Genomic DNA, 12,827 nt, shown 5'->3' on the forward strand with positions numbered 1-12,827 from the left:
CCCATGCCAGCCGCCTCGCTGACCCCCTCACTGACCCCACCAGCCCCTCATTGACCCCCACGCCAGTTGCCCTGCCGACCCCCACGCTGGCTTTGCCAACCCACCAACCCCCATGCCAGCCTCTTGCTGACCCCCACACCAGGCCCCACAGCCACCCCACAATTCCCTTCAACATCCCCTCTGCACCCCCGCCATCTTGTCCACTTCCAGAGCCTCATCTGGCTCTGGCCCCCCAGTCCCGTGGGGCGGGATCCAGGGCGTTACCTCTCCGACATGGCCACCATTCTAGTGGGGGTATGGAGTTGTGATGATGATGATGAGAGGAGGAGGAGGAGGATGAAGCAATGAGACACGGCGTCCGCCAGGAAACAACCCCAGGAGAGAGGAGAGACAGAAACCGACGTGGGGGGATGGACAGATAGACAGATGGGGTGTGTGTGGGGGGGACGGACAGAGGTTCAGGTATTTCTCCAGCATGTTCCACTCCCGTGGATTCCCAACATTTTATGCCAGGATCCCTGGCACTGCGACTAGCAGCCCCCCTGGGGCGGGGCACAGGGGTTGTTTACATGGGGAACTCTTCAGGGTGGGGCCTGGGGGCCAATCACACGGGGACCCCTCCCGGGCGGGGTGCAGGAACCAATCACATGGGGACCCCACTGGGGCAGGGGCCGATCACACGAGGACCCTTCCAGGGCGGGGAGCGGGGGCCGATCACACGGGGACCACTCCGGGGCAGGGCATGGGGGCCAATCACACGGGGACCCCTCTGGGGTGGGGCATGGGGGCCGTTCACGCAGGGACCTCTCCAGGACGGGGTGCGATTCACACGGGAACCCCTCTGGGGTGGGGCACGGGTGCTGTTCACATGGAGATCCCTCCAGGGCAGGGTACGGTTCATACGGGGACCCCTCTGGGGAAGGGCACGGGGGCCGATCATGCAGGGACCCCTCCAGGACAGGGCACGGGCGCTGATCACACGGGGACCGCTCCGGGGTGGGGCATGGGGGCTGATCACGTGGGACCCCTCTGGGGCGGGGCACAGGGGCTGTTCACATGAGGACCCCTGTGGGGCGGGGTGTGGTTTGGACAGGGACCCCTCCAGGGCGGGGCACGGGGACTGATCACTTGGGGACCCCTCTGGGGCAGGGCACGGGGGCTGTTCACATGGGACCCCTCCGGGGTGGGGCACGGAGACTGATCACACCGAGACCTCTCTGGACCCAGGCAGGGGCTGATTCTCCAGTGCCGGGGTGTGGCTCGGGTGCCGGGGTCCCCGCCCTGGATTTGGGGGGAAGCGGGGGCACTTACATTGACCTCGGTGACGGCGATGTCCACCACGCTGCCCACCACGATCAGCGCGTCGAAGGTGTTCCAGGCGTCGCAGAAATAGTGCTGGGAACGGGGTGGGGGGTCAGTCATGGGGAATGTCCCCAAGTGGTGCCAGGCCCCGCCCCCTCACCCAAGGCCCCGCCCCCTCACCCAAGGCCCCGCCTACCCGGGGTTTGAAGGCGATGATTTTCAGCACCATCTCCACGGTGAAGAGGCCGGTGAAGACCATGTTGAGCAGGTCCATGACGTAGTTGAAGGGCTGCGACTGCTCGTAGTGCTGGGCGGGGTGCAGAGTGAGAGGGGAAAGCCCCGCCCCCAGACAGACAGGCCACGCCCCTCCCCGATGACAGGCAGGCCCCGCCCCATCCAGGCCCCAGCCCCAGCGCACACCCTGCCCCCAGGCCCCGCCCCTTGCCCCAGGCCCCGCCCCAAGCCAGGCCCAGCACAGACCCTGCCCCTAGGCCCCGCCCCTTGCCCCAGGCCCCGCCCCGCGGGCAGCACCTGCACGGCCAGGGCGATGGTGTTGAGCAGGATGAGCAGGAACATGCCGTACTCGAAGGCCGAGCAGTTCACGGCCGCCCACACCCGGTGCTGGTGCCGGTTCTTGGGGATGTAGCGCTGCAGCGGCTGGGCCTTCAGCGCGTACTCCACACACTGCCGCTGGGGGGGGAGTCGTCTGAGCCGTGCCCCGCACCCGGTCCCGCCGGCCCCCTCTGAGCCGTGCCCCGCACTCGGCCCCGCCGGCCTCCCTCTGAGCCGAACCCCACACCCGGCCCCACCGGCCCCCCTCTGAGCCGTGCCCCGCACCCGGTCCCGCTGGCCCCCCTCTGAGCTGTGCCCCGCACCCAGCCCCGCCGGCCTCCCTCTGAGTCGAACCCCACACCCGGCCCTGCCGGCCCCCCTCTGAGCTGTGCCCCACACTGTGACAAACTGGGAATGTTCTTAATGTTTGCTCTGAATACTGTGTTGGTGCCTCAGTTTCCCCTCTGCAGTTCTTAAGTCTCCAGGTGGGGGGAGAAGGGGGTGTGGTTGCTGCAGAGTGACGTCAGTGCACCGAAATGCCCGGCACTGTCCCCTGACAACTGCTGGCCTGGCCCCCCCCCCCCCGCAAGGTGCCAACTGAAGGTGTTGGAGACAAAGGGGTCAGGAGACCCCCTGGCCCGGGACAGGAGCTGAGCAGAGAGGAGGGGCTGGAGGGGGTTTCAGTCTGGAGCTGGCTGGGGACGAGGAGTGAGGGCAGACGTGGGGGTCTGGCTCACTGCCCCCCAGAATGGACCCGGCTGAGGGGTCCGGTTCGCTGTACCTACAAGCTCTGTTAGACCCTGTTCCTGTCATCAAATAAACCTCTGTGTCACTGGCTGGCTGAGATCACGTCTGACTGCGCAGTGGGGGGGCAGGACCCCGCTGGGGCGACTCGCTGTGGGAAGCGCATGGAGGGGCAGAGGATGCTGAATGCTCCAAGGAGAGACCCAGGAGGTGAAGCCATGGGTGCTCCTTGCCCTGCAGACAGTCTGCTCCGAGGGAGAGGGGGCTCCCCAAGTCCTGCCTGGCTTTGTGGGGAGCAGTTCCAGAGCATCGCCCAGGGACTCTGTGACACACCCCCACCCCTGCCGGTCCCCCGCTGAGCCGTCCCTCCCACGGAGCCCCACCTCCATGCCCTGTTCCCCAATTGAGCAGTCCCTCCATGCCCCACCCCACGCACTGCGTCTTGGGGGATGGGGTTAGGGGCATTGGGGACCCCACACCCTGCCTCTGAACCAGGCTCCCCTCCCCCACGACTTGCCACACTGGGGATAGGGGCACAGGTACAGGGTGACCAGACAGCAAGTGTGAAAACCTGGGATGGGAGTGGGGTGGAGGGGGGGGAACAGGCACCTAGATAAGAAAAAGCCCCAAATATTGGGACTGACCCTATAAAACCAGGACATCTGGTCGCCCTGGACAGGTACCTGGTTCCTGTCCTGCTCACCTGGGCCCGGATGGTGATGGGGGGCTGCGGGAGGTTGTGGGGCAGGCCGTGGGGCAGGCTGGAGGGCAGTACCTGGTTCTTGTCCAGCTCGCAGTTGCGGTACTCCTGCTCACCCTGGGCGCGGAAGGTGATGGGGGGCTGGGGAGGGCTGTGGGAGGTTGTGGGGCAGGCGGGGGGCAGCTGTGGGGCAGTACCTGGTTCTTGTCCAGCTCGCAGTTGCGGTACTCCTGCTCGCCCTGGGCACGGAAGATGATGGGGGGCTGGGGAGGGCTGCGGGACACCGTGGGGCAGGCCGGGGGCAGGCGGGGGGCAGGCCGTGGGGCAGTACCTGGTTCTTGTCCAGCTCGCAGTTGCGGTACTCCTGCTCACCCTGGGCGCGGAAGGTGATGATGACGAAGCCCACGAAGATGTTCATCATGAAGAAGGCGATGATGATGATGTAGACGATGAAGAAGACGGAGATCTCCACCCGGTAGTTGTAGATGGGGCCCCGGTTCTCCCCGTTGGCGTCAATCGCCTTGTACAGTAGGCTGGGGAGGGGAGTGAGATGGGGACCCCCAGGGATCCCCCAGTTCCTCCCACTCCCCCCATTTCCCCACCCTCCAGCTCCCCTGGGACCTGCCAGCTCCCTCTCACTTTCGCCAGCCCCCCATCTCCCCCCAGGACCCCTGCTCCCAGCCGCCGGTCGCCCATCTGCCCCCGGCCCCCCATCTCCCTGGCCCCCGGGCGCACCTGGGCCAGCCCTCGAAGGTGGAGACGGTGAACAGGGCCATCATGCCGGACAGGACGTTGTCAAAGTTGAAGTCGCTGTTGTGCCAGATCCGCTCACGCACCATGGGGTGCCCCACGTCCCCGTCCTTGTACACGATGAACGTGCCCCTGGGGGGCGGGCAGGCATCAGTGGGAGGGGGACCCCGATGTGCCAACCCCTGGCCTGGTCACCCCGACAACCAGAGCCCCAGAATCCCTGACAACCTGAGCCCCCCGAGACTGGTCACCCCGACAACCAGAGCCCCAGCATCCCTCCAGCCTGAGCCCCCCAAGACTGGTCACCCCAACAACCAGAGCCCCAGTACCCCCCCGGCCTGTGCCCCCCAGCCAGTCACCCCAACAACCAGAGCCCCAGCACCCCCCCGGCCTGAGCCCCCCTGGCCTGGTCACCCGGACAACCAGAGCCCAGCACCCCTCCAGCGTGAGCCCCCCTGGCCTGGTCACCCTGACAACCAGAGCCCCAGCACCGCCTGGCCTGAGCACCACCCCCCAGCCAGTCACCCTGACAACGAGAGCACAGCACCCCCTGGCCTGAGCCCCCCCAGCCGGTCACCCCAACAACCAGAGCCTCAGCACCCCCTCTGGCCGGTTGCCCCAACAACCAGAGCCCCAGCACCCCCACCCTGGCCTGAGCCCCCCCAGCCTGGTCACCCTGACAACAGCCCAAGCCCGTGACACCCGGCCCCTAATCTCAAACCCCAAACTCTGACCCCCAGCCCAGCCCCCCTGAATCCCAGCAACCAGCTCCTGATCCCAGCTCCTACCCACGACCCCCTGACCCTGGAGGCAGCTGGGCGGGGGGTGAAGAAGCCAGGAGGGGGCCCTGGCTGGGCGGGGAGTGAGGGGCCGGGGGGATTGGGGTCGGAGTCCTCTGGCTTTTAAATGGGGGTACGTGAAGGAGCCAGGTAGGGGTGGACGGGGCGCTCCTATGGCTGTGGGTTGGGTGGGTGGGTAGGAGCCGCGTTTCAGGGGGTGGTCAGGTCCTTGGCCTGCCGCGCATAGTTGGGTGTGAAGGAGTCCAGGGAGTGGCCTCTGGTCGTGGCATGGTGGGGGCGCGCGGAGGAAGCCCAGGGTGGGGGTGGGACAGGGGTGTCCCTGGTGAGTAGTGGGAGTGGTGAACTTTAATAGCCGGGGTAGGAGGTCACCGTGCATTGGCAATGGGGCGTTGGGTGAGGAGCCGGTGGGGTGGGGGGGTCCTTGGTTCAGCTTGTGGCGGGGGTGCGGAAGCCGGGGGTGAGAGGTCCTGGCTTGGCAGCGTCGAGGTAGAGTAGGAGCCAGGAGGTGAACCTGGCTCGGGAGGGGGGGGGGGGAAGGATGCGGTGAGTGGTGGTGGGGGGGTCCGAGGTGCTGGCCCGTGTTCCATCTAGCATGTGTTTTGGGTGCTGGGGGGGGAAGGAGCCGGCGAGGGTTGGGGTGGGTTCCTGGTGGTGGAGGGGGTGAAGGGAGCCGGGATGGTCAGGTGCTTAAGGGGGTGGGGGTGGTCCTTGTCTGGGGCCGGACCAGTGTGGGTGATGCAGGAGCCGGTGGCCGCATTGTGGTGGGTAGGTCTCTGGCACTTGGTGGCCTTGTTGCGTGAATTGAAGCCGCATGTGGTGAGTTGGGGAGCATGGCTGTGGGTCCCCTGGCAGGTCTTGCGCGGATGCGTGTAGGCATGCCGGGGTGGGTGGTGTGGATGGTCCCTCTCGTGGCTGGGCCTGGGTCTTCTGTGAAGGGGTGAAGGTAGCCAGGAGGGGCTTCTGGCTCGTTCGCGCTGGGGGCGTGAAGGAGGAGGTTCTGCGGGGTTGGGAATGTCCCTGGCTGTTGTATGTGGGTCGTGCGCGCCGGGCTGGACTCCCAGCTTGTCTTGAGGGGGGGTCCCTGGCTTGGGTTGGGGTGAAGGGCTCTCTGGGGACTGGGTATTTTGAGGGAGAGGTGGGAGTCTTGAGCTTGGAGGGGGGACAGGTGCCAGGAGGGGGCGTGGCGGGTATGGGGTGAAGGGCGGGGGTTGGGGGTCCTGGCCTGGGCGTATGCGGATGAGCTGTAAGGCCAAGACATTGGTTGGGACTGCGGTGGAGGGTGGGAGAGGTCCCTGGCCTTTGGCGTTGGGGTTGAAGGAGCGGGGGGGGTTGTGGGTCGTTTGCTGGGCGCCGGAGTGTGGAATCGAGCCGAAGGAGGTGGAGAAGGTCCTTGGCTGGGTGAGTGGGAGGGCGGAGCGGGAGTGTTCTTGGTTCTCGTTTAGGGGTGAAGGAGCCTGAGGGCGGGGGACTACTTGCATTGCCTCGGATGTGTGCTTGGCTGCGTCTCGTCTGCAGCTGTGGCAATTTGAACCTGGGGAGAGCCGTGGTGGCTGGGGTTCAAGACCCCCCCTGCCCTGCCTGCCCCACATAACCCCCACCCTGTCTTGCCCCCACCTCCTGTGCGCCCACCAGCCCACACACCACGTAACCTCCTGGGCGGACACGGCCAAGGGGTGGGGCATGGAGGCTGGGATCTGGTTTGGCAGGGTGTCAGAGCCTAGGGGCTGGCTGGAAGCCCCCACAGGGTTGACAGGTCAGCTGGGGGACTGGGCTGGTGCGACCCCCCGCGTGAGCTCCGTTGGCGGCTGGTGTGCTGGGCGGGTGCTGGGCTGTGGGACTCACAGGGTTGGAGCGTGCTGGGGCGCCCTGATGGGGAGGGCGGGGTTTGGTGGGAGGCGCTGGGGGCGGGGCCCCACGGGGGGCTCACCTTGAAGAGTTGCACCCCGATGCAGGCGAACATGAACTGCAGCAGGGTGGTGACGATCATGATGTTGCCGATGGTGCGAATGGCCACAAAGACGCACTGGACCACGTGCTGGAGGGGGCAGGGGGGTGAGGCTCCCCGCCACACAGCGACCCCCCTGCACCCCTCGGTGCCCCTTGGAGCCCCACATCAGAGCATCCCTGGCCCTGCAGCCCCCCCCAACTGAGTGCTGCCCCCCCCAGTGCTGCCCCCCAGCACCCCGCTCACCTTCAGCCCCTCCCTGCCCTCTGCACCAGCCCCCTTGAACACTGCCCCCAAGCACCCCCCTCACCTTCAGCCCTTCCCTGCCCTCTGCACCAGCCCCCCAAACACTGTGCCCCCAGGACCCCGCTCACCTTCAGCCCCTTGGCCCGGTTGATGGCTCGGAGAGGCCGCAGCACGCGCAGCACCCGCAAAATCTTCACCACAGAGATGGCGCTGGAGCTGGGTGGGGAGTGGAGGTCAGACATTGGGGGGAGTTCCCCAACTCCCCTGCCTAGTACCGCCTGCCCCCATCATATCCCACCACCTCCACCAATCCTTCCCACCCACCCCCGGCATATCCCACCGCCTCCACCAATCCTTCCCACCCCCGGCGTATCCCATCTCCTCCACCAATCCTTCCCATACCCGGCATATCCGACCGCCTCCACCAATCCTTCCCATACCCAGTGTATCCCACGGCCTCCACCAATCCTTCCCACCCCCAGTGTATCCCATCTCCTCCACCAACCCTTCCCATGCCTGGTGTATCCCACCTCCTCCACCAATCCTTCCCACCCCTGGTGTATCCCACCTCCTCCACCAATCCTTCCCATCCCTGGTGTATCCCATTCCCTCCACCAATCCTTCCCATACCCAGCATATCCCATCGCCTCCACCAATCCTTCCCACCCCCGGCGTATCCCACGGCCTCCACCAATTCTTCCCATGCCCAACGGATCCCACGGCCTCCACCAATCCTTCCTACCCCCGGCGTATCCCATCCCCTCCACCAATCCTTCCCATGCCCGGCAGATCCCACCACCTCCACCAATCCTTCCCACCCCCGGTGTATCCCATCCCCTCCACAAATGCTTCCCACACCCGGCGTATCCCATCGCCTCCACCAATCCTTCCTTCCGCCCCCACATATCCCACTGTCTCCACCAATCCTTCCCGCCCTCAGCATATCCCACCGCCTCCACCAATTCTTTCCATGCCCAGCGGATCCCACCACCTCCACCAATCCTTCCCACCCCTGGTGTATCCCATCTCCTCCACGAATCCTTCCCGTCCCCCGCATATCCCACCGCCTCCACCAATCCTTCCCACCCCCAGTGTATCCCATCCCCTCCACCAATCCTTCCCATGTCCGGCGGATCCCACCACCTCCACCAATCCTTCCCACCCCCCAGCATATCCCACTGCCTCCACCAATCCTTCCCACCCCCGGTGTATCTCATTCCCTCCACCAATCCTTCCCACATCAGCGTATCCCAGCACCTCCACCAATCCTTCCCACCCCTGGCATAACCCACCGCCTCCACCAATCCTTCCCAACCCCGGCATATCCCACTACCTCCACCAATCCTTCCCGCCCCCAGGGTATCCCTGCACCTCCACCAATCCTTCACGCCCCCAGCATATCCCACTGCCACCACCAATCCTTCCCATGCCTGGCATATCTCACTGTGTCCACCAATCCTTCCAACGCCCAGAGTATCCCTCCCCATCTGCCAATCCTTCCCATGATCGGCATATCCCACAGCCCCCACCAATCCTTCCTATGCCTGGCGTATCCCACTACCCCCATCAATTCTTCCTACACCCGGTGTATCCTACAGCTCTACCAATCCTTCCCATGACCAGCGTACCCCAAGACATCTGCCAAACCTTCCCACGCCCAGTGTATCCCACTGCATCCATCCACCAATCCCACCTGCACCCAAACCATTTCCTGGGCCTGGCTACCTCCTTCCCTCCACCCCAGCCCCATACAGCACCATTCACCCACTGCACTGCTGGCCCCCCATCACCAGGTGCCACTCTGCCCCACCCCACTCACTGGATCCCAAAGGAGATGAGGGAGACGCTCACGACCAGCAGATCCAGCAGGTTGAACCAGTTCCTGCAGAAGGAGCCTTTGTGGAGGAAGGCGCCGTAGGCTGTCATCTGGGGGGGGTAGGGAGGGAAGAGGGTCAGTCCAGGCCTGTGCTGAGCCGTGGGCCCCACTCCCCTCCCAGAGCCGGAAGAGAACCCAGGAGTCCTGGCTCCAAGCCCCCCTGCTCTCACCACTAGACCCCCACTCCCCTCCCAGAGCTGGGAGAGAACCCAGAAGTCCTGGTGCCCAGCCCCCCCTGCTCTAACCACCAGCCCCCACTCTCCTCCCAGAGCCGGGGAGAGAACCCAGGAGTCCTGGTGCCCAGCCCCCCCTGCTCTAACCACTAGACCCCCACTCCCCTCCCAGAGCCAGGAGAGAACCCAGGAGTCCTGGCTCCCAGCCCCCCTGCTCTAACCACTAGAACCCACTCCCCTCCCAGAGCCAAGAGAGAACCCAGGAGTCCTGGCTCCCAGCCCCCCTGCTCTAACCACTAGACCCCCACTCCCCTCCCAGAGCCAAGAGAGAACCCAAGAATCCTGGCGCCCAGCCCGCCTGCTCTAACCACTAGACCCCCACTCCCCTCCCAGAGCCAAGAGAGAACCCAAGAGTCCTGGCGCCCAGCCCCCCCGGCAGTACCTTGAGCAGGATCTCCACGGTGAAGATGGAGGTGAAGGCATAGTCGAAGTACCCCAGAATCTGAGCAGGGATGGGGGGAAGATAAGGCCATGGGGAAGAGTCAACGGCCAATGTGGGGCAGCCCCTCCGCCCTTCCCCAATGTCCCCTCCTGCTCCCCTGCCCTGTCCTGCCCATCTGCCCCACCACAGTGCCCCCCCCGTGTCCCTCTTTGTCCACCCTGCCCAGGCCCCTGCCCCATCCAGCCCCCTTCCTCACCCCCCTGCTCCTCCCTCCCATCCATCACCACTCAACCCCATTCGTCCCCATCCTGTGCCCCTCCCCACTCATCCCCCGTCCCCACGCCTCCTCCTGCCTCCTCCCCCCTTATTCCGCCCCCCACCCCGGAGGCCTCACGATGTTGCGGAAGGAGTGGGCCCGGATGGGGTCCTCGGCAGCCAGCGAGATGCTGCTGAGGATGATGAAGACGAGGATGAGGTTGGTGAAGATATGGTGATGGATCAAGGCGTGACACCCCACCCGGAGCCTGGGGGCAGAGGAGAGATCGGGTCAGAACCAGAACAGCCACCCCGAGCCGGCTAGCCAGAACCTGCCCTGGGGCCCGGTGGGAGCCGGCGCCCCCCAGAGGGGACAGGCCCCTGCCCCATTCCCTGCCCCCCTGAGCCAGCCAGTCCCTGCCCTAGGGCCCGGTGGGAGCCGGCGCCCCCTAGAGGGGACAGCCCCTGCCCCACTCCCCGCCCCACGCGGGACTCACGGGTTGGTGCTGCTCAGGATGAAGAAGGCACTGCCGGCCGGGATGGGCAGGACTTTCTCGGTCGGCGCCTGCTCCAGCTTGTCCAGGTGGGACTTGGCCAGGCTTTCCTGGTCGCCCTCCTCAGTCTCCTCCCCTATGGGGCAGACAGGTGTGGGGCCCCGCTGGGCTCAGCCAGACCCTCCCCGAGCAGAGAACCCAGGCGTCCGGGCTTACAGCCCCCTCCCCCTGCTCTAACCACCAGCCCCCACTCCCCTCCCAGAGTCGGGGAGAGAACCCAGGGTTCCTATTCATCATGATAGGATCTGAAAATACAGTAGGGTCATGACTAGCAGCCACAGATCTGAAAGGTCCCAGCGCCCAAGGGGAGAGCACCCCCTGCTGAACACCCCTGCCCTGACCCATGGCACACCCCAGAACAGCCAGGGGAGACCGCCCCTGCCCCACTCCCTGCCCCAAGGCACCCCCAGCTGGGAGCAGGGCCAGCTTTAGGCCAATTCCACCAATTCCCCCGAATCGGGCCCTGCACCTAAGAGGGCCCCAAGCCCAGTGGCAGGGCCGCCAGGGGGGCAAGTGGCCAAGAATCCCTTCCCTGGCTAGAGGCTCCTTTTTCATTTTACTCACCCAGCGGCGCTCCGGGCCTTCGGCAGCACTTCGGCGGCGGGTCCTTCAGTGCCGTCGACCTGGAGCGAGTGAAGGACCCGCCGCCGAAGAGTCAGAGCGAGTGAAGGACCCGTCGCTGAAGAGTCGGAGCGCCGCCCGCTGAGTACAAGCCCCACATGCTTTTTTATGTGTGGTTTTTTTTCAGTCATCCCTGCTAGGACCCTGTTGAAACTGTTCGAATCGGCCCCCGCACTTGCTAAAGCCGCCCTGGTCAGGGTTCCTAAGGGCAGGCCCCTTGGAGCTAGGGGAGGGCTCCTATGGGTACAGCTTCCCGCCCTAGGGTTCGGGTTCATATGGGTAGGGGACCTGGAGCTACGATTAGGGTTTCTGTAGGTAGGGCTCTTGGAGCTGGGTTTCGGGTTCCTATGGGTACAGCTTCCCGCCCTAGGTTTTGGGTTCCTATGGGTAGGGCACTTGGAGCTACGGTTAGAGTCAGACTCGCCCTTCCTACCTCCTTCTTCACTCCCTTCTTCATCCTCCTCCTCCTCTTCCTCCCCACACGGCATCTGGGGACAGAGCAGCAGGAGCCGAAGTCTGTGCGTGTCCCTGCGTCCGCTGCTGGAGGGGCTGAGCCCTGCGCTATGCGGGGGTAGGCAGACCTCCGCCAGGGGATTACAGCTCCCCTGCCCCTGGTGTGAACCCCAGCGTCCGGGACGAACCCCATTGTCATGGGGAGGGAATTGTTCATAACATTTTGGATGAGTATTTGTGTGCCTCAGTTTCCCCAGCGTACTGCCTGGTTAACCAGCGGGGGGCAAGGTGCCATGGAGGAGCCTAGCTGACAATGGCCATTCACCACCTGGCACTGAACAACCCCAGGGGCCAACCCTCCACCAGGGCAGGACCAAGTGGGGGTGTTTCTGAACATGCTGTGCCGAGTATGACTCAGTTTCCCCCACGTGCTGCATGTTCAATGAGGTGGTGGGGAGAGGGGTGATTGTTTAGGCCCAGGGTGTGACCCCAGGTCCCCACCTAGCAGCTGGGACCCCGGACTATGGCCAGTGTGGGGACAGAGGACGGAAGAGAGGGGGCCCGGACTAAGGACAGAGAAGAGGCTGCGAGGAGGGGATATGTGGGGGGATGTGGGCTGCCCCACCCTGGTGGGGGGGCACTTCTTACCTTCATGCTGCCATCCTGGCTGCCGCTACCCTGGGCTTCATCCGCCGCCTTCCCCCTGCGGGGAAGAGGGGGGCTCAGAGCAGAGATGAGGAGAGAACCCAGGCATCCGGGGTCTCAGTCCACCGCCGACCCCACTCCTCTGCCAGAGCTGGGGGAGAACCCAGGAGTCCAGGCTCCCAGCCCCCCCTACTGTAACCACCAGCCCCCACTCCCCTCCCAGAGCCAGGGAAAGAACCCAGGAGTTCGAGCTCCCAGCCCCCCCTGCTCTAACCACCAGCCCCCACTCCTCTCCCAGACCTGGGGAAAGAACCCAGGCATCCAGGCTCCCAGCCCCCCCAACCCCTTTCTAACCACCAGCCCCTACTCCCCTCAAGAGACCCAAGGAGAGAACCCAGGTGTCCGGGCCCCTCACTTTCTCCTCTCCTCCTCCTTGGACGAGTTGATGTTGTCCCCATCGGCCAGATTGTCCACAGCAATGGCCAGGAAAACGTTCAGCAGGATATCTGGGGGGGGCTCAGGAAAATGGGGGTGCAGGTGGTCCCAGCCCCACCCCAAATCCCACCCCCCAAGTGTCAGCCCCTCCACACCACTGCCTGGCTCCAGGGCCCCCCACTCTCCTGCCACCAGCTCCTGATACAGCCCCCCTCCATCCCCTGCCCGAGATCTGCCCCCACTAGTTGCCAGCTGCCTGTCAACTCCCCCTCCCGCCGTCAGCCACTGCCCTGGCCTCTTGTAGCCCCCCTGCCCTGGCCACCTGTAGCCCCCC

The 12,827-nt window shown here is 65.2% G+C and overlaps 1 protein-coding gene across 1 annotated transcript in view; it reads right to left on the reverse strand.

Moving 5' to 3' along the window:
• CACNA1F (calcium voltage-gated channel subunit alpha1 F) overlaps positions 1-12,827 on the reverse strand; it is a 73,002-nt gene that overhangs the window by 27,692 nt on the left and 32,483 nt on the right. The window contains exons 10-23 of the mRNA XM_075071301.1: positions 12,474-12,564; positions 12,062-12,116; positions 11,394-11,448; positions 10,283-10,415; positions 9,925-10,054; positions 9,531-9,590; positions 8,859-8,965; positions 7,168-7,255; positions 6,776-6,883; positions 4,034-4,230; positions 3,630-3,831; positions 1,834-1,992; positions 1,499-1,609; positions 1,312-1,395 (exon numbers count right to left, since the gene is read on the reverse strand). Coding sequence (XP_074927402.1) covers positions 1,312-1,395; positions 1,499-1,609; positions 1,834-1,992; positions 3,630-3,831; positions 4,034-4,230; positions 6,776-6,883; positions 7,168-7,255; positions 8,859-8,965; positions 9,531-9,590; positions 9,925-10,054; positions 10,283-10,415; positions 11,394-11,448; positions 12,062-12,116; positions 12,474-12,564 — 1,580 coding nt within the window. The remainder of the gene's footprint in view (positions 1-1,311; positions 1,396-1,498; positions 1,610-1,833; positions 1,993-3,629; positions 3,832-4,033; positions 4,231-6,775; positions 6,884-7,167; positions 7,256-8,858; positions 8,966-9,530; positions 9,591-9,924; positions 10,055-10,282; positions 10,416-11,393; positions 11,449-12,061; positions 12,117-12,473; positions 12,565-12,827) is intronic.

Source organism: Chelonoidis abingdonii, chromosome 11 (genome assembly GCF_003597395.2).
Source record: "Chelonoidis abingdonii isolate Lonesome George chromosome 11, CheloAbing_2.0, whole genome shotgun sequence".
Lineage (NCBI taxonomy): Eukaryota > Metazoa > Chordata > Testudines > Testudinidae > Chelonoidis > Chelonoidis abingdonii.